This window comes from Myotis brandtii, unplaced genomic scaffold (assembly GCF_000412655.1).
Source record: "Myotis brandtii unplaced genomic scaffold, ASM41265v1 scaffold44, whole genome shotgun sequence".
Lineage (NCBI taxonomy): Eukaryota > Metazoa > Chordata > Mammalia > Chiroptera > Vespertilionidae > Myotis > Myotis brandtii.
Window position 1 is genome coordinate 1,725,370 of NW_005366833.1, and position 18,910 is coordinate 1,744,279.

General features: G+C 36.7%; 1 protein-coding gene across 1 annotated transcript in view; it reads left to right on the plus strand.

Annotated features, from left to right (window-relative positions):
• The first annotated feature begins 668 nt into the window (after positions 1-668).
• Positions 669-18,910, plus strand: part of PUM3 (pumilio RNA-binding family member 3) — a 35,887-nt gene continuing 17,645 nt past the window's right edge. The window contains 12 exon segments of the mRNA XM_014546303.1: positions 669-689; positions 2,751-2,842; positions 3,763-3,981; positions 7,522-7,657; positions 8,256-8,331; positions 10,693-10,786; positions 11,038-11,104; positions 12,392-12,566; positions 13,536-13,639; positions 14,796-14,874; positions 16,789-16,887; positions 17,765-17,818. Coding sequence (XP_014401789.1) covers positions 2,758-2,842; positions 3,763-3,981; positions 7,522-7,657; positions 8,256-8,331; positions 10,693-10,786; positions 11,038-11,104; positions 12,392-12,566; positions 13,536-13,639; positions 14,796-14,874; positions 16,789-16,887; positions 17,765-17,818 — 1,188 coding nt within the window. The 5' untranslated portion in view covers positions 669-689; positions 2,751-2,757.

Here is an 18,910-nt window from a genome sequence, read left to right on the forward strand (position 1 = left end):
ATTGTTGATTATGTAATTGGAGATGATTGATAATGGTTTGGGTTGAGGTGGTAGCAGTGGAGATCAAAGGTGGAGGGTTAGAGGTGTTTTTAAAGGGGGTTGAACAAGACTTACTGCAGGCCTGAATGTAGCAGATAAGTGAGAAGATAAATCTTAGGTTTGTTGTTTTTGTTTTTCCTTGAGTGGCTGATGTGCCATTGGCTGAGATGGAGAAGAAGAGGGTGGGAAAGATGAGGATTGTTTGGGTGTTGTTTGCAGTGGCGGTAAAGTTAAAGAATTCTGTTTTGGACTTAGTGAGTGTAAGGAACATAAATGGAGGTATCAGGTAGGCAGTGAGATACACAAGTCAGGATCGCAAGAGAAGTCCCTAATGGAGCGATAATTTGGGAGTCTCCAGCGTAGAGAGCCCTGGGATTGGATGAGGTCACCTAGGGAGAAGTCTGGAGAGAGCGGGCAAGATTTGAGGAATGCCTACATTCAGAAGTTGGGTATTCGACGTTTACTACTTTCAAAGCGTAATGCTAAGTCTGCTGAAAGGAGTGAAAGAAAGATCAGCCCCATGTCCCACTGTCTGTGGGAAATCTCTGCTATATCTCTGCTGTGGTATAAGCTGGCTCTCAGCTCTGCGGCTCCCTGAACACTTTGCATATACTTCCGTTATAATGCTCATAAACGCTGCGCTGTCGATGGTAAGTTTGTATCTCACCGGGATACAGGTTAGCAATCTGTACCCCCTACATGTGTGCTAGGGTTAAACAATACACAAATTGTGGATACGGAGAGAGGCAAGCTTCTCACTGTCAGAGAAAGAAGTTACAGATAAGCAGGAGAGGAGGGTAGAGAACCCCATGGCACTTGGTTCGAACTGGGAGACATTAATAGGAGCTTATTTAATAGGTACGGAAACAGGTTTGTGTGTTCTTACAGGCTAGTGTACACACACATGTTACTAGCCCTGTTTGGTGAAAACACCCAGAAGCAGTGACACCCCAGCGGCAGCAAGCACACCCAGCACTCATCTGGTTTTGAAATACCATTCTCAGTAGAAGGACCCTGGTTCCTTGGAGAAATGACTTATTTCACAGCTATCACAAGGAAAATATAAGGTGAACTTCAAACAAGTGTCAGGAACATGATGGGGCTTGTCAAAAGGACACAGCAGACTGAAAGATTTCCCACTGACCAAGGTTGGAACAATTCGAGCAACAAAAGGAATAGGTTATCAACCAAGTAACAAAAATATCTATGAGACCATACTGATGTAAATAAATGATTAAATGATTAAATAAATGAACAGAGGAGAAGAAACAAATGTTCTCTGCAGAAGAATTTGAAATAACGAAGGTAGAAGTAATGAAGGAAATAGAAAGTCACCATTAAAACACCACAGTTATGGATGCAGGGAAGATTCATTGGATAATGCTAAAATTAGTGGGAGAAATAGAAAATATTGCATAATCTCCAAATATATCACCCAAAATATTTCTTAGTTGCTATGCTGATTTTAGCATACATATTTTAACAAATTGTTTCATACTCCTCCTCTAGGAAGTAGAGTTTAATTCCCCTCCCCTTAATTTATGTGAACATAGTGACTTGATTCTAATAAATAGAGTGTAGAAAGGGAAGCATAGTAACTTTACAGTGGAGAAACCTGGCAAACGGTACCTTAACCAAGTGAACAAGGTTAATATTGCCAGTCATGTTGATACCATGTTCCTCATAATATGATGTAATGTCAGGGGCACTTCATCTCTGTGATGTTCTTCCCCAAAAATCCATAAAGCCAGTCTTAATAGTGAGAAAACAATCAGACAAACCCCAAAAGAAGGATATTCTACAAAGTGCCTGACCAGTAGTTTTCAAAAGTATCTCAGTCATGAGAAACAATTAGAGACTGACAAACTGTCACAGAAATACGGTATTGTCTAGGGATCCTAACATCTACCCTAGGGCATCAACTTTAGAAATTTAGGAATGAATTGAATATACAGTTTTGGAAGGTGGAGAAATAGCCAAATAACTTTTGTTTTTGACATATTCTGCTGCTTTTCAGGATCCTTGGGTAAGTGAGGGGTTATCTGTTGTCTGCCCTGTGTACCATGGGGTTTCTGTACCCAGAAGTGACCTGTTAGGCAGATTTCTCAAAATATTAAATGTTTCAACATAGTAGTATTTTGAGGGTTACTAGAAAACACTTAAAAGATTAACAAGTTAAACATTTGAAGTTAGTCTTTGTTTTAGTTACATTGTGTTACATAGGAAACTTTTAGATAATCTTTTATTTTTGTTCATTAAATTTGAATATATGGTAAATGCAACCTATTGTTTCTGGCTTTTTAGGATAGAGACCCAAGAAAACAAATGGTAATATTTTCAGTTTCTCATCACAAAATCTTCCCAGGTTATAAGAAACACAAATACTGACATGTATATCATATTTAATGTAAATAATGTTCTGCTTTTAGCCAATACTATTACTGAAGTGTTGCCTCCGAATAAATTACACACTAGCCAGGGTGCACTTGTGCAAGTTTGTCTGTGTGTGTGTGTGTGTGTGTGTGTGTTCTTATTTTTTATGTTGGTATTTATTTCCCATTGTAAAATCTTAGAAGCAGTGATTGTTTACTTCCTGGACATGTGTGGGTTGCCCTGTATGTAAGAACTCGGACTAAATGTTGCAGTGACTACTTAATGACTTAGATGACAGCAATTCAGTGATCCTTTTGGGTTTCGTTTTTGTTTTCCAGAGTTGCCATGATGGAAGTCAAAGCAAAACAAAAATTCACAGGAAAAGGTACAAAGAAGTCACAAGAAAAAAACAGATTTTATAAGAACAATGGTAAGATAGCCTTACCAAGATATGCTTCTGGTGTGGTTATTTATTTGGCCTTTATAATTGGAGGGAGGGTCGTCAGCTAGTGATACTGTTGCCTCATGCTAGCTACACCAGTTCACCACATTGTATTTTAATGTTTGATATATTGTGGTTGATTAGTATATAATACTGGTAAACCATATACTTTTATCTTCAAGATTTCTAATTGTGATGTCTTCATATTCCATCAGGTGTCAGTATTGCAAAATAGAAAAGTCAGTCTGTGTAAATGATTAAATGTTTCCTAAGCAATCTTTCCTTGTTTTTTCTTACAGCAGTCTTAGCTGTTGGAGTTTTCATTTCATTTGTTTGGTATTTAATTTGCAAACTTTGTTGACCAAAGAAGATTTTTTTTGTCAAATAACTTTATTATAGGGTTTGAAAATTATTGTCGAAAATTAGAATTTTTGAAAAATTAACATCTTTAATTTGCCTATATGGTATACCTCTTAAATTTCAAGTGTTTATTCTATTTTTAGATTCCTAAGATGTTATTGAACTTTTAGAAGTTATATGTAAAGACTAATGATATGGAGTCATTAAATTAGAATACAAAGGTGTATAAATAATTCCTCCCTTCTACTCTATGCTTAAAATAGAGAAATATACCAAACTGGTTATTTCTAGAATTATGTATAGTTTTTATTATGCATGCCTCTACTTTATAGGTTTTCTGTAATGAACTTGTATTATTACAGTTTTGTAATCAGAGGAAGTTTTTAAATTTTGGTTTGGTATTTTAAATCCTTTGCTCCATATTTGAGAGTAGGACAAAGTATTTTCACTAAAGAGGGTATAATTTTCTGTAACAAATACAACCCAGTGGATACAAGAGATCTAGGCTCAGGATTATTGAACTAATGATCATTTTGTATCCTCACTAGATTCTGGTTCTTCAAAGACATTCCCAAAAAAAGTTGTTAAGGAAGGTGGACCTAAAATCACATCTAAGAACTTTCAGAAAAGTGCCATAAAACCAGGGAAAAAAGGTGTGAAACAATTCAGGAATAAACAACAAGGGGATAAAATACCAAAGAACAAATTCCAGCAGGCAAATAAATTCAACAAGAAGAGAAAATTCCAGCCGGACAGTAAAAGTGATGGTAAGCACTGGTTCCTTCGGCATGGTTTTTGTGGAAGGCTTGCCCTACCTGCGCTATTGCCAGGACCACTGTGCACAGGGACTCTAGAAATCTATTAGTGGCCTCCCATTGTTCCTTGACAGGCAGCATGTGGGGTGGGGGTGAAAAGTAGATGGGATTGCCCTAGCCGGTTTGGCTCAGTGGATAGAGCGTCGGCCTGCGGACTGAAGGGTCCCGGGTTCGATTCCAGTCAAGGGCACATACCTGGGTTGTGTTCTCAATCCCCAGTGGAGGGGGGGCATGCAAGAGGCAGCCGATCAATGATTCTCTCTCATCATTGATGTTTCTATCTCTTCTTCTCCCTTTCTGAAATCAGTAAAAAGATATTTAAAAATGCCTGACCGGTTTGGCTCAGTGGATAGAGTGTCTGCCTGCGGACTGAAGGGTCCCAGGTTCGATTCCGGTCAAGGGCATGTACCTTGGTTGCGGGCACATCCCCAGTGTGGAGTGTGCAGGAGGCAGCTGATCGATGTTTCTCTCTCATCGATGTTTCTGGCTCTCTGTCCCTCTCCCTTCCTCTCTGTAAAAAATCAATAAAATATATTTTTAAAAAATCAATAAAATATGTTTTTAAAAAAGAAAAAGTATAAGCTAACGTAACAAGTAGGATTACGTATCAATGAAATTGGAGTTATATACCATATTTCTCTCTACAATGACAGAATTTTCTCCTTATTTATTCTTTAGGTCTGTAACTTTAAGTATATATATTTTAGTCACATTAGTTCATCACAACCTGTTTCTTTTTCACTAATATTGTTCTATGTATACTTTTTAAGATTAGGCTCATTTTTTAAATAAGCACTGTTTTGGGACAATATTCTCTGTGATTAAGAAGTTATCAATTTAAGAAAATAATTGTCTACATAAGAACTTTCAAATCTTTTCATATAAATAGGTCAGTAGTGGGACAATAAAATATATTTTTAAAAAAAATAAAAAAAAATTTAAAAAAAAGATATTTAAAAATATATATATATATATATCTGCATTGGCTACGGATGCCTTGGTGATCAAGAGACATATAGACCGTCCTTTCACAGAGCTTAGGTCAACCCATCAGATGGCTCAGGTCCAGCAGGCAGTTCCAAGGAGGGTGTAGAGTACACCTGGCATATTTGACTTTCATTGGTTCAGGACAAGTTGCTCACTGATGGGATGTACTGGCAGGGCTCCCATGTGTCTGTTGAAACACACTGCTCATCTCTTCGTCAGGCTGTTCCAGGGGTCATTTCTAAACCAGAGCCTTGCCGTCTCTTGTACAGTGTGCCCCTCTTGTGTATTATCTTGCATTGGTCTCCACTTTACATGTGCTGTTATACATATACCTTCTCTGCAGCATCATGGGACTTTCTCTGGTGTCTTTCATTCTCTTTTTCTCCAAAATGGTATCTCATAACACTGCTCCTCTGCTGCCAACTGAGGCCACTGCCATACAGCCTTCTCACTTGTTCCCTAACCCAGGTCCCTGCTCTCTACTCTGCCTGGGCTGTTCACTAGAGGGACCGCAGCCTTTACACAGGGAGGTTGGGAGAGGGGAAGGAAGGAACAGTTTTCATTGTTTCTCTTAGGTCTGCAGGGTTCTTGCATGCTCCAGCTTCAATGTTTTCTCTTGATCCTTTTTTCTTCGTCTTCCCTCCACCACGCGCTCACACCCCATAGTTTCTCTTTCCTACTTCCTCTAATAGCTCCTAAATCTTCCTTTCCCTACTAGGATTTGGGCACCTGATTTTTGAACACACACATTCTCACATGATCCTGTCATGCTGTAGTCTGGGTTCTTTCTGCTTTGGGAGACATGTTCCTGACATCTCGAAATGGAACTCTGATTTTATTTTCTCATATTTTTATTCTAGCAACTGAGGGGGATTAGATACTAGACATCCCCCAAATTGGTATGTCTACTGCAACCTAGCATGGCATATGTCAAGGGTGCCCAAATGTTTATGGAATTAAATGAGCTCTGAGTCAGTTATTGTCCTCTGCAGTAAAGTACATGATAGTCTAATATCAAAGGTAAATATGCCCTCTGCTACCTATAACCCTCTATTACCAGGCCAGGAATAAATAACCAGTAAGGGGAATACATATGTTGTATGTTGTACAGCCATTGAAAATTACAGTTTCAAGGAATAGTTATTTTCATGGAAAAAAACTTACAATATAGTTATTAAGTTTAAGTGAAGACAGATTCTGAATTTTTAGGAAGAGTAATATAAAACATGCATAGATAAAAAGACAAGAAGGAAATAAAATGTCAGTGGTTATATCTAAGTTTTGGGATTATAGAAGAATTTTGTTTTTGCATTTTCTAAGTTTCTTATAATGAGTGTATTTTCTAATCAGAGAAAGGGAGACATTTAGAAAAAACTAATTCTCCAAAGAGAATACTCATGTTAACAATACACATTAAGTTATTCTTTGGCCTCTTTAGGCTTTTTGATTCAATTGGTTTTGAGGACAAAAAATACTAATAGAAAGACACTTGACTTTTATAGAATTGCTCTGTTTGTAGAGAACTTAGAACTTTTGATTGTGCATTGTCATGAGTAAAAGGAAGCAGAGCATAAAGTTTCAGAGTTGTCTCTGGATATGAATCCTGACTCTGCCACTTACAGTTGTATGACCTTGAACCTGGGAGCTTAACTACTTTATGCCTTTGTTCCCCCAATGTGAAAGGGAGGGCAATAATAGTACCTACTTCTTAGCAAATGTGTAGTATTAAGGATAGTCATCATGCTATACATTATCTCTAGGCTTACTCATCCTGTTAGCTACAATTTGTACCCGTTGACCAGTATCTTTCCATTTTCCCCGCCTCCCTGCCCTGGTAACCGCTATTCTACTCTCTGCTTTTGTCTTTGACATTTTTAGATTCCACATGTACATAAGATTTTACAGTCTTTTTTTGTTTCTGTGTCTAACCCCAGAACTCATCTTAAAAAATAAATAAAAGTATTCACCTTAAAATAGAGTTGTTCTGAGAATTAAATGACTTAATACATAACAGCACTCAGAATGGTGAATTTTTTTATTACATTGTTTTTCCTGTTTTAATTTGGACTAATTAACCTAATTATTTGGACTAATTAATTTGAACTAATTTTTGTTTTCCTTAAGAACTGATTATATCTAAAGTCCAATGAACTTGATGTTCTAAAGTAGAATTTTATTTTACAATTGAAAAAGATGCTTAAAAGTTCTGAATTGCTTTTTACCATCCTTTTGGTTTCCTTTTTTTTTTTTTAATAGGTATCCTCTTAAGAATCAATAAATAGCTACTGAATAAATGGATGGCTAGTTTGAACCAAGTTTAAAATGTGTAAACTGCTCAAAGAATGAAATAAAGTATAAGTGTATAGAGAATGATATTTCCCCCTTCTAGTTTCCCCATAGAGTATATGTAGATCCTGATCAGTGATTGCCCTATGTACCTGACTTATACTTGTCTGTGGCATCAGAATGTTAAATGTAATTGGAAATAATTTCTATAATAATTAGAATCAGCAGCCAAGAAACCCAAATGGGATGATTTCAAAAAGAAGAAGAAAGAACTGAAGCAAAGCAGACAACTAAGTGATAGAACCAACTATGACATTGTTGTTCGGGCAAAGCAGATTTGGGAGATCGTGAGAAGGTAATGCTACTTAGTGGCATCTTTATTGGCCTCTTTGATGGAGGAGTAAGAGTATGCCTCGTAAATAATGAGATGTCCTAAAACAAATGACATAGCACTTGGGTTATTTAGGGAGCATTTATAACACTCCAGTGGAGGTATCAGTATTTGGATATCTTCTTGTTTTAGAAATGTGGGGATCACTAGGATGGTGTCAGATATGTTTATAAAAATGCATTCGAGTTAAATTGGGTTTGACATCCTTCCTGAAAGATTTCTGAGACAATGAAGGACAATTTCTTATCAGCTAGGTTTTGAGATACTTAAGTCTTTGGTGTCTTGCACTTATTTTATTATTTTTTGCACTTTTGAAGTTCTGGCTGTGAAGGCTTAGATTGATGCATGAAATTATACCTTGTGAGATGAATTTCTGCCTTTGAGAAAATTACTTCTCTCTGGCTGCTCTGGAATAGTAATGTTAATGTCAAAAGGTTTGCTGCCTTCAAAGAGAAAATCACACTTAACTGGGTGCACATACACTGAAGCAGTTTTTAGTTTCACGTGTATAAAATGTCTTCGCTTAAGCTATGTTTCCACCCTCTTTTATTCTCTTTTATAGAAAAGACTGTGACAAAGAAAAAAGAGTGAAGTTGATGAGTGATTTGCAGAAGTTGATTCAAGGAAAAATTAAAACTGTAAGTAGGGCATACTTACAGTTGCAATTTTAACTCTTGAAATTGACTTACTCTGTAAAGGGTAGCTGGCCATTTATGACAAGTGAAATTGTTGTTATTTTAAATGCATTTAGCCAAAAATTTCAAATAATGACTAAATAAAACGTTTAATAATTAGAGAATGTATTGCTGGGAAATTGTAAAAAAAAAACAACAAAACAAAAACAAGTATTTGGCTGTGTCATTTTAAAATAATTTACTTAAGATAAATCAGTGTTCTTGAAAGTTATCTTGAAGAATTTATTAGTTAAGTAGTATGTGGTAAAATGTCTTGCTCTCGACTCTCTATTCTTTTGTATGTTCTAAATTGCTGGCTTTTTAGGCGTGTGATGCAAACTATTACTTCTTTCTTCCATGCTTTTACAAACATGCAAAGATCTTTCAAATGTTACAGATTTGGGAGTTCTAACGTAATTTTCATTGTTGATGTTTAGTCCTGTTTATAATAAACGGTTGACTCATGTATTTGGATAAATACGTAGCGACTATTCACCAGTAAGACAGCAGACTCTGTAGCTTTGGGGACTCTGGAGGAGCAGCATGTGCCAAACCATGTACAGAGGTCTAACAGGCTACATTGCAGTTAGAAGGAAAGTTCCCCGCTGCTGCTTCCTTATACATCTGGCAAGATCTTTTTAGAAAGAACTGTTTCTCTGCTCCAGCAGTCTGTTATCCTCTATTTATAAACATTTTACACTCAGGATCCTTTCCCAGTTACTCTTAGGTTATTAGTACATGCCCATGGACGTGGGTGTTTAAATCTGGTGTTGAATTCACTCTGCTGCTTAGCATCTGTACCTTTGGACAATTACAACATATTTATTATGTACTGTGTGCTAGGAGTTGTGCTAACTAATGCATATGTTGCCTCCTTTACCTTAACGTTATTATCACTATGAGACATTTCATACATCTGAGACTCAGACAAGTTAACTTTCATCTCCAGGGTCACAGGGATTGCAGGTTCCTTAATGTCTCATACATTTATTTTTCTCATCTATAAAGTGGGAATAGCAACAGCCCACTCTTAAGGTTGCTTTGAGGTCTAAATGAGAAAAATATATTTAAACCATGTATATTGGGTATGTAGTAAGTAATCAATATATGTACAAAAGCGGCCTTATTTTTTAAAAATTGTTTTGGTTTTAATCATTAATGTCTATATAAATATCCTTTAAGGAAATTCTTCTGAAATCTGTGGCTTTGATGGGTGTGTACCTTCACCTTCTGATTTATTGGAATTAAAACAGATTGAGCAACTAATAAGCACTATTAAAGTAGACAGGTACTATATCATAGTAAAAAATAATTTTGCATAACTGATAGTTGTTGCTATAGAAAATTGATCAGCAAGTCCTCCCTTCATTGAGGACCTAATCTATCCAGTAGTTGTGATGAGGGAGTAGGTTGGGGAATTAGATTTGAAATACAACAAATTTCTAGGAATATAATTTGATATATATTCAGGAAATCATAATAAAAATGTAAGAAATGGAGGGATTAACTTACGATTACCAATGTGTGTATTGACTTGTGTAGCAAGACTTCTTTTAGATCTATATCTTTGGTTGCCAAAGCCAAACTTTCTTAGATTTAAAAAGATCATAAAGGAATAGAATTTTTGAATAAGAAAATTCCCTTTTAGGGAAAGTAACTTTCAGAGAATGAGAAATATGGTATGTATAATCATTAGACAGGTTTGCTTTGATTTTTGGTTTTAAATAATAATGATTGGAATCTTGCAAAATAGTTAAATCTGTTCCTGTCTCAGTGCTGTATTTTAGGCAGCAGAACCAAAGAATGCCATTTTGTACCATTAAAATGGGTATTTTTACTCCCCAGTAGCTTAGATTTAATTTTATCCATGGAGACCCTGCCTTTTATCTAGCAAGGAATTCTGAAAGCGATAGTAATAAAACATAAATAATACGAGAGGCCTGGTGCATGAAATTCGTGCACTCGGGGGTAGGAGGGTCCCTCAGCCCGGCCTGCGCCCTCTCACAATCTGGGAGCCCTCAGGGGATGTCTGACTGATGGCTTAAGCCGGCAGGAGAGGCCCCCGCCACCACCGCTGTGCTCGCCAGCCATGAGCCCAGCTTCTGGCTGAGCATTGCTCCTCCCGTGAGAGCACACTGACCACCAGGGGCCAGCTTCTGCGTTGAACGTCTGCCCCCTGGTGATCAGTGTGCATCATAGTGACCGGTTGTTCTGCTGTTCAGTCGATTTGCATATTAGCCTTTTATTATATATGATAAGATAGGATGATAGAAACATAAATCTCAGAGAGAATTAGTCTAAAGGCCCAAACTGTCTTTCCTACAGATTGCATTTGCACATGATTCAACTCGTGTGATCCAGTGTTACATTCAGTTTGGCAATGAAGAACAGAGAAAACAGGCTTTTGAAGAACTACGAGGTATTTCTTATATTTTGAAGATTAATTTTAATCATTTGTAATGAGTCACTTGTTTTCTCTTGAACTACCCAAGACTGTCCTGCAAAAGAATTCTGTTGGGGGAAAGCAGTGTGTCCTCTATAGGACTGTTTAAATTTTTATTTGTTCTTTGCCTGGGATAGACAGAGGGCTAGTTGTTTATATTCCCAGGATTATGCATTTATTTAGTTCTTTGTTTCTAAGGAGTCATTGTAATATATTTTGTTTTCCAGATGATTTGGTTGAATTAAGTAAAGCTAAATATTCCAGAAATATTGTTAAGAAATTTCTCATGTATGGGTGAGTTGTTTTATTTATAAAATCTATTTATATTAGTTTTTTAAAGATGTGGGTGCCAGTTGTGTGCAAATGTTACTTGAAAGTCTGTGACCATAAGAATGACCCTCAACAGTTGCTTGTAATGTTTCCAGGGAGTGTGATCTTAAAAACAAATACTGAAATTGATGTAAACTGATGGCACTGCCTTCACCATTCTTAGTATATATTTTGAAACCCTAGAAGAAGAGAAGTAGGATAATTAACTTGTAATTTGTTACCAGTATTTAGAGGGGAGAGGGTTGGGAGGTGCAGGTGAGTACCACAGAGGCAGAGCCAGTGGGTCAAGAAATGTCAAGATGGGCCCAAGCCGGTTTGGCTGAGGATAGAGCATCAGCCTGTGGACCAAAAGGTCCTGGGTTTGATTCCGGTCAAGGACAGGTATCTCGGTTGCAGGCTCCTCCCCAGCCCTGGCCTTGGCTGGGGCACATGCAGGAGGCAACTAACCAATGTGTTTCTCTCACGTCGACATTTCTCTCTGTCTTTCCCTCTCTCTCCCATTCTCTCTAAAAATCAATGCAAAAATATCTTGGAGTAAGAATTAAAAAAATAATAAGATGAAGAAATGTCAAGATGGGAGGATTTCTTGAATTAGGTGGAATTGATATTTGTCTTGATTTCTCTTTCTGAGTATAATAATGTGCCAAAATATGTTAATGAACAACAAAAAAGTACTGTTGACAAAATTTTCAACAGCTATTCCTGACTATAATTATCAGCTGCTTGATTTTAGGATGTAATATAAATACTGTGATTAACTTCTGTTTTAAAAGAGCATCCTTAGAATATGTTTTATTCCTATTTCTATGCATCTTTGACTTTTACCTTCCCCTTTTCTCTTTCCCTACTTTTCTCAAGCTGAATAATTTAATGGGAACTGACATTTATTGAGCACTTATTACGAGCTGGTCATAGTTCTCAGTACATCTTAGCTCATTTAATCCTCACATTAACATTATTCTTTCTATTTTATGAATGAAAAAGCTGTGGCACAGAGAGGTTAAATAACTTGTTCAGGGTCTTGCAGCTGATAAGCAGAACCAGGTTTTGGCTGCTGAGTAACTTAGACGCTTGAGGTAGAAATACAAGGCAGTTTGATTTTCTTTCCCATCAACATTTCTCTGTGGTAGACACCCCTCAGCCCTCATGACGAGTTGGTCTCAGGAGTTATGCTGGTGTCAAGTCATGTTTTGTTGTTACCCAGCCTTCTCCTGTGTCACTTACCTTTTCCCATTATCTCATCGGGTTTAGGGGTAAACCGCAGATTGCAGAGATAATCAGAAGTTTTAAAGGCCACGTGAGAAAGATGCTCCGACACGCGGAAGCCTCAGCCATCGTGGAGTACGCATACAACGACAAAGCCATTTTAGAGCAGAGAAACATGTTGACAGAGGAGCTCTATGGGAACACATTTCAGCTTTACAAGGTAGCACTTCAAAGCATTTTTCTAGCGTTTTTGCTTTTCCTGTGAGCTGTTACCTTCTGATGCCCTGTTTTCAAACTGTATTTTTACTTTGGCTGGTCCTTCAAGAGACCATCTTAAAAGACCCTTTTTTTTTTTATGAATTATTTTGTCTCCAGTATAGTGAACAAGTGATTATACTTTCTCTTTCACCCGGAGCACTATTTTTAAATCCCCTTTAAATTGAACTACTGTCGTTACTCCCTCCCAAGTGCCGTGTGTAATACTTCAGTACTTCCATTTCTGCAGTCAGATAGACCGAGGTACAAGACTCTTAACAGAAGTGAAGCTTCTGGCCAAAGTGCATTGGGCTCCCAGTTGCTGCCTTTTCCTGTGTTTCTTCATGTGTGTGGATTACTTTTCTCCAGGTTGTATCTAGAGAGGAATGGGAGTAGAGAGGCCCAACGTTGGATATAGTCACAGGGATTGAATCTGGAAAAGGCCAGGAATGTGAATAGGACATTTAAAGGATCTATTCCAGACTTGGGACATAAATGCCCACACTCACCTCCAGGGATATGGATTAATTCCTGGGTTGCCTCTACCAGTCAGGTTCAAGTCCTGGATTGAATTTAGTGCTTTATTTCTTTTGTAACTGTCACTGTAGGTGAGTACAAAACACATGTTGGCAAGGATTTTCAGCTGACTACTTGATTTTGTGATTAGGCATGTGCTAGGTGCTTGACAAGTACCTATTGGCTGTTGAGTTGGTTGGTTAGCATGGCTCTTGTAAGTACATTGGTGGGTGTACACACTGAGAATGAGATCATCAAGAATTACTCTACAAGTGTATCTACAGCAGGGCTTTTGTTATATGAATATGGGATGTCTGAAACTTTAAGTATATTTAAGTGAGTGTTATTGGTTTTCTTTGCTATGAAGCTGAAGAAACGCCATTAAGTTTAGAGGACTTTAATTTTTTTTCTGTTGCAGTCAGCAGATCACCCAACTCTGGACAAAGTGTTAAAGGTACAGCCGGAAAAACTGGAGCTTATCATGGATGAAATGAAACAGATTCTAACTCCAATGGCCCAAAAGTAAGAAAGCTGTTGTTGTTTTCTTAACAAATAGCATTTGAAGGAGGAAAGTTTTGTATAGCCCTTGCATAGAATGATGGATAGTTTTCCAAATATGATGTTATTTCATTTGGATTATAAGACTTAGAAATTGGGCATTTGGACCATGGTGGAGGGATTAAGATGTAGCCGCAGACCAGATGGCCTGGGTGTGAATCCTGGTGCCCCCTCAATCACTAACTATGTGACCTTGGGCAACTTAACCTTTCTGTGCCTCAGTTTCCATATCTATAAAATTGGGATAATAATAGTACATATTTTATAGATTTTCATGAATATGGGTTGATATTTCCAGAATACTCAGAACAGTGCTTTGCCCCTAAAAGCAATATGTTTCTGCTGTCTATTTAAACACTCAATGTGAACTTGAAGTTGTTGGTGCCTGATCATCAGCCTCCACTGTAACACCTGAATTCACCAAGTGTCACACTAGGAAGTCTGGGTCAATTAGGTGTTGGCAGTTGCTGGTAATGTTTTGATCTACTTGGGTTTTAACTTTGCTGAAATTATTTTATGAAACTGATGCATTGTGAAGGGTGCTTGACAAAAAGAAAATAGGTTTATAATCATGTGCCCATTGTTGGGTAAAGAATATAGATGTTCTTATTTAAGAGAGTGTATTTTGAATGATTTCATCTGCTGGTTAAATACTAGCAATCTGTATCCTGGTTTTGATCATAGATGGTAAGCACTAAAATATTTCTATAATCTAAAAGGTTTTTTTAAAAATATATTTTTATTGATTTCAGAGAGGGAGGGAGAAGGAGAGAGAGAGAGAAACATCAGTGATGAGAGAGAATCATTGATGGGCTGCCTTTTGCATGCCCCATGCTGGGCATTGAGCCCGCAACCCGGGCATGTGCCCTGACTGGGAATCGAACCTGGGACCCTCCAGTTCACAGCCCGACACTCTAACCACTGAGCAAAACCGGCTAGGGCTAAACGTTATTTTTTTAATCTTAATATTGCTGAAAGATATAATCTGTCTTTTGATGAATTAAATTCCCTAAAACCATTTCACTTGCTTTGATTATTTTAGGACAACTGAGGTTACTATGACAGTATTAGTGTAGCGGCAGATCTGATGTATTCTCTTTTCCCTTTTTTCTATTTCCAGGGAAGCTGTGATTAAGCACTCATTGGTGCATAAAGTGTTCTTGGACTTTTTTACCTATGCGCCCCCAAAGCTAAGATCAGTAAGTTCTTGGTTTTAGTTTTTAGACCAAAACATAGAAGAGCCATGTTAATATGTAAAATACTGCTTTGATATACATTGTCTTTTGGGAATTTTGAAGAGCTACTTGTTTAGAGAAGATAATGCAGTAAACTTCCTTTAATCAGCTCTGCTAATTGCCTTTAGATTTTTACCAGAAGGCAATAGAATTGATCATAGTTTTATCAACTCCATTTAATTTTTATATTTTAATTATAATCCAGAGTATCCTCTAGCTAACCTAATTTAAAAATTAACTAACAAATAGAGGAATATTCAAGTAGTTTGAAATTCACCTGTACCAATACCAAAAAAATTACGTTGGTGTTAACAGATTAGAGAGGGAAAAAGGTTAGAGGAGGACAATTATGTAAAACTAAATGAACCATAAAAAATTGGACCTCATGTGATAGAAAACAAACAGAGACTAAAGGTAAATTGCACTGCCCTTCAATTCAGTGATGGGAATACAAATGAGAATTCATCGTTTAGTCCCCTGAATTTTGCTTGCCTCACCATACAGTGAGCTCATTGTCTGTCCTCATCCTAATAATAAGGGATCACTAAAGTAGTAACACTGACTTCCTAACACATATGCCAGACTAAACAGTTATAGGAATTTTGACCTGCCGGAAATTGACATACAAAATAATTTCCCAAGAATAACCACCCACCTGAGCTTGTGGCTCGGTGACCATAGCAGCTGCTGCTTCTCTTTGGGGGAATTCTCTCCCGCCCCTGCAGAGCACAGTATCTCACAGTTCTAGATGTACTGGGGCAGGACTGTTTTCAGAACTGGAAAATGATCATTTCAATACATTCAGTGGTGGAAAATCTTTCTTTTTAGTGTTAAATGTGTTTTAGTAATAGCAAAAACAATCATTGAGAACCCAGTGTCAATATAAAGTGATGAGGCAACTCTTTTCTGGCCCTGGGGGCATTTTCAAAAGAGAGACAAAAAAACCCTTTGGGGATAGTGGAAGCATAATTGGAATATATGTATAGCTCTCCAGCTGGAGAGCTTTGAAGAGATTCATAAGTTTAGGTACATAAGTTGAAAGCTGTGCTGTTGAGATTCATCCTGGGTAAGGATTGTAAGATAATTAAGGATGGAATTGCTTGTTCCTTATTGAAGAAAATAGGCACCTACCTTCCTCTCTCCTTGCAGGAGACTTTGTACTTATTTATTTAATATAAATTTTTTCACTGGGAATGGGCTAAAATGGGGCCCTGCAATTGTTAACTGCCAGAACTCATTCACATCTATAATTCCAAAATATAATTTAAGCCAGACTACCTTATAAGAAAGTAACAATTGGTTTTTTACTAAAGAGTCATTGATAGTGTTGGCCTAGTCTAATACAGAGATTAATTTTATTAGGGAAATGTTGTTTAGTGTTTTTATGGTGAATTATTAATGTGATTTCTTGGAAGTAATCCAGTGATAAACTAAAAAAGAGAAACTTTTTAGGCCAAATTAGTGTTTTGGTTCTCTTCCCTTTTAGGAAACAGCATTTTCTTTATTTATTTTATCTGGCTTTTCTTTTTACCATAGCCACTTCCTAGCCTTCTTTTTCTTAAAAAATCATTTAGAATATATTGTATATATGCATTCTTCTTTAGATAGACATTGTCTTTTAATATAGACATATTTGATAAAATAGAAGTGTATTTTAATAGAAATTGCTTGTCAGCAGTATTTGTCACTCCTGATGGAAAAGAATATTCCTAGAAAGATGGTATATATGCATGTGCTTGTCTACAAAATGAAAAATTAAATTGTTTGCTACCTATAATCTTTTTCATTCTCTGCGCTTAACTGCTCCCTAGTAGACAGATTAGTTTTAAAGGCAGAAAGAAAGCATAAACTAAAGCCTTGATGGCATTTGTTCCCCAGGAAATGATCGAAGCCATCCGCGAGGCGGTGGTGTACCTGGCGCACACACACGATGGTGCCAGAGTGGCCATGCACTGCCTGTGGCATGGAACGCCCAAGGTAAGTGTAGGGCTTGACCTGCCTTTCCTCAGACTTTCTGTCTCCTTAGGTCTTACGTTGTGCATAAACTGCTTATCTTTACAAAGTTGTGCCTCAGGGCCTCACAGGAATTGGCCTTTGCGCCTAGTTCTAAAAGGTAGTAGTAGTAAGACATTTTTAAGTAGTAAAGTCAGATTATTTTAACTTTATACTTTATTTATAACAATTTTTTTCACTGCTGGAGTTTTCAGTAAAGTGTGAAAATCTTGAGTGGTCATTATTTGAGAAGGGATCTGTCAATCAGATCAATACAATATTTGTTTATCTTAATAGGAGAGGAAGCAGGAGGAGGAGATAATGAACAGTTACACATTTGCTCATAAAGATGTTAAGTATTTTGAGGGAAAAGTCCATATTAACTACAGAAGTTTAACAGAACTGATTCTCATTTCTTTGATCAGTATAATTCTGCCTTTAAAAGACAGTTGTACTTTGTCCACTTTTTACATTAATACAAATTTAATTTCAACAAATATGTATTGAATGCCATAGACTATATATTTGAAGACTGTTCAGACATTGGAAGAGAGATCTCTCATTTCTCACTGTAAAAGAAGGTCATTTTACTAGGTTAGTCTTGCAACTGATAATTTTATGGCTCATATTTATGTCTGAATGGATATCACATACAAATGTAAGATCCTAATAGCTCTGAAAGGGCTAATATATTGCAAATTTTTTTGTTCTGACTGTATAACTATTTTTACTAATGAAAATACTTGGAGACCAGAGGATAGTATAAAGCCACTCCAATGACAACTTAATATTAAATCAAAATTTTATCTATGAAATACCTTAAATCTATAATTAAAAGTTGAGATTTTTTTTTTTTTTTTAGGACAGGAAAGTGATTGTGAAAACAATGAAGACTTATGTTGAAAAGGTGGCTAATGTAAGTATAATAATATTTCTTTTTTTTTTTTTTAAATATATTTTATTGATTTTTTACAGAGAGGAAGGGAGAGGGACAGAGAGCCAGAAACATCGATGAGAGAGAAACATCGATCAGCTGCCTCCTGCACATCTCCTACTGGGGATGTGCCCGCAACCCAGGTACATGCCCTTGACCTGGATCGAACCCGGGACCCTTCAGTCCGCAGGCCGACACTCTATCCACTGAGCCAAACCGGTTTCGGCAATAATATTTCTTTTAATTGTTAATAAAATGAAACCATGTTTATTATAGAAAATTTGAAAATTTAAGAAAATGACCAAGAAATTTATTCTTTATTTTATTACAATCTTATTCTATGCATTTGCATGCATTTTTATATATTAAACTTACACAAAATGAGATTTCACCTTTATTTAACATTGCATAGTGACAAATTTTCCACTTTTATTAGATACTTTTCGAAGACTTGATATTTGCTACATTATTTAGTGAATTTGTTCAATCATATTAATTACACATGGAAATTGCTGCCTAGAATAAATTCTAGTTAAGTTTTCAGTTCTTTGGAATCCTTTGGAGGTGTAACAGCTTTCCTGGTGAATTAGAGGATGTATAAAGTTTTTGTGAGGCCCTAATGACCTCATTAATGTTTTGCATACTGACAACTATATAAACTTACTTTTGCCCACCCTGTATTTGTAGTAGCAAATACTATAACATTTTTTGAGTTATTATATTATGTTTTATAACCTCTTATTTATTGGAGAACTAAAATTTGTATTATCAACAACTTTTTCCTATGAAAAATCTAATGAGAACTACTAGCATCTTAATGTAGTAAATACTAATTCAAGCACATTTGCTGCTGTGTGAATGAATACATACCTGTTGTCTTCTGTAGGATTGGAGACCAGGAGGAGAGTATAAAACCACTTAAAAGGCAGCTAACTTTTCTGTAACAAAATGAAATAAGATTCTCTAGTGGGTTGTATCAGAGTATAAGAATATTTTATGATTTACTAGAGGCCTATTGCACGAAGAGATTCGTGCAATAGGCCTTCCCTTCCCTTGGCTGCTGGCACCAGTTTT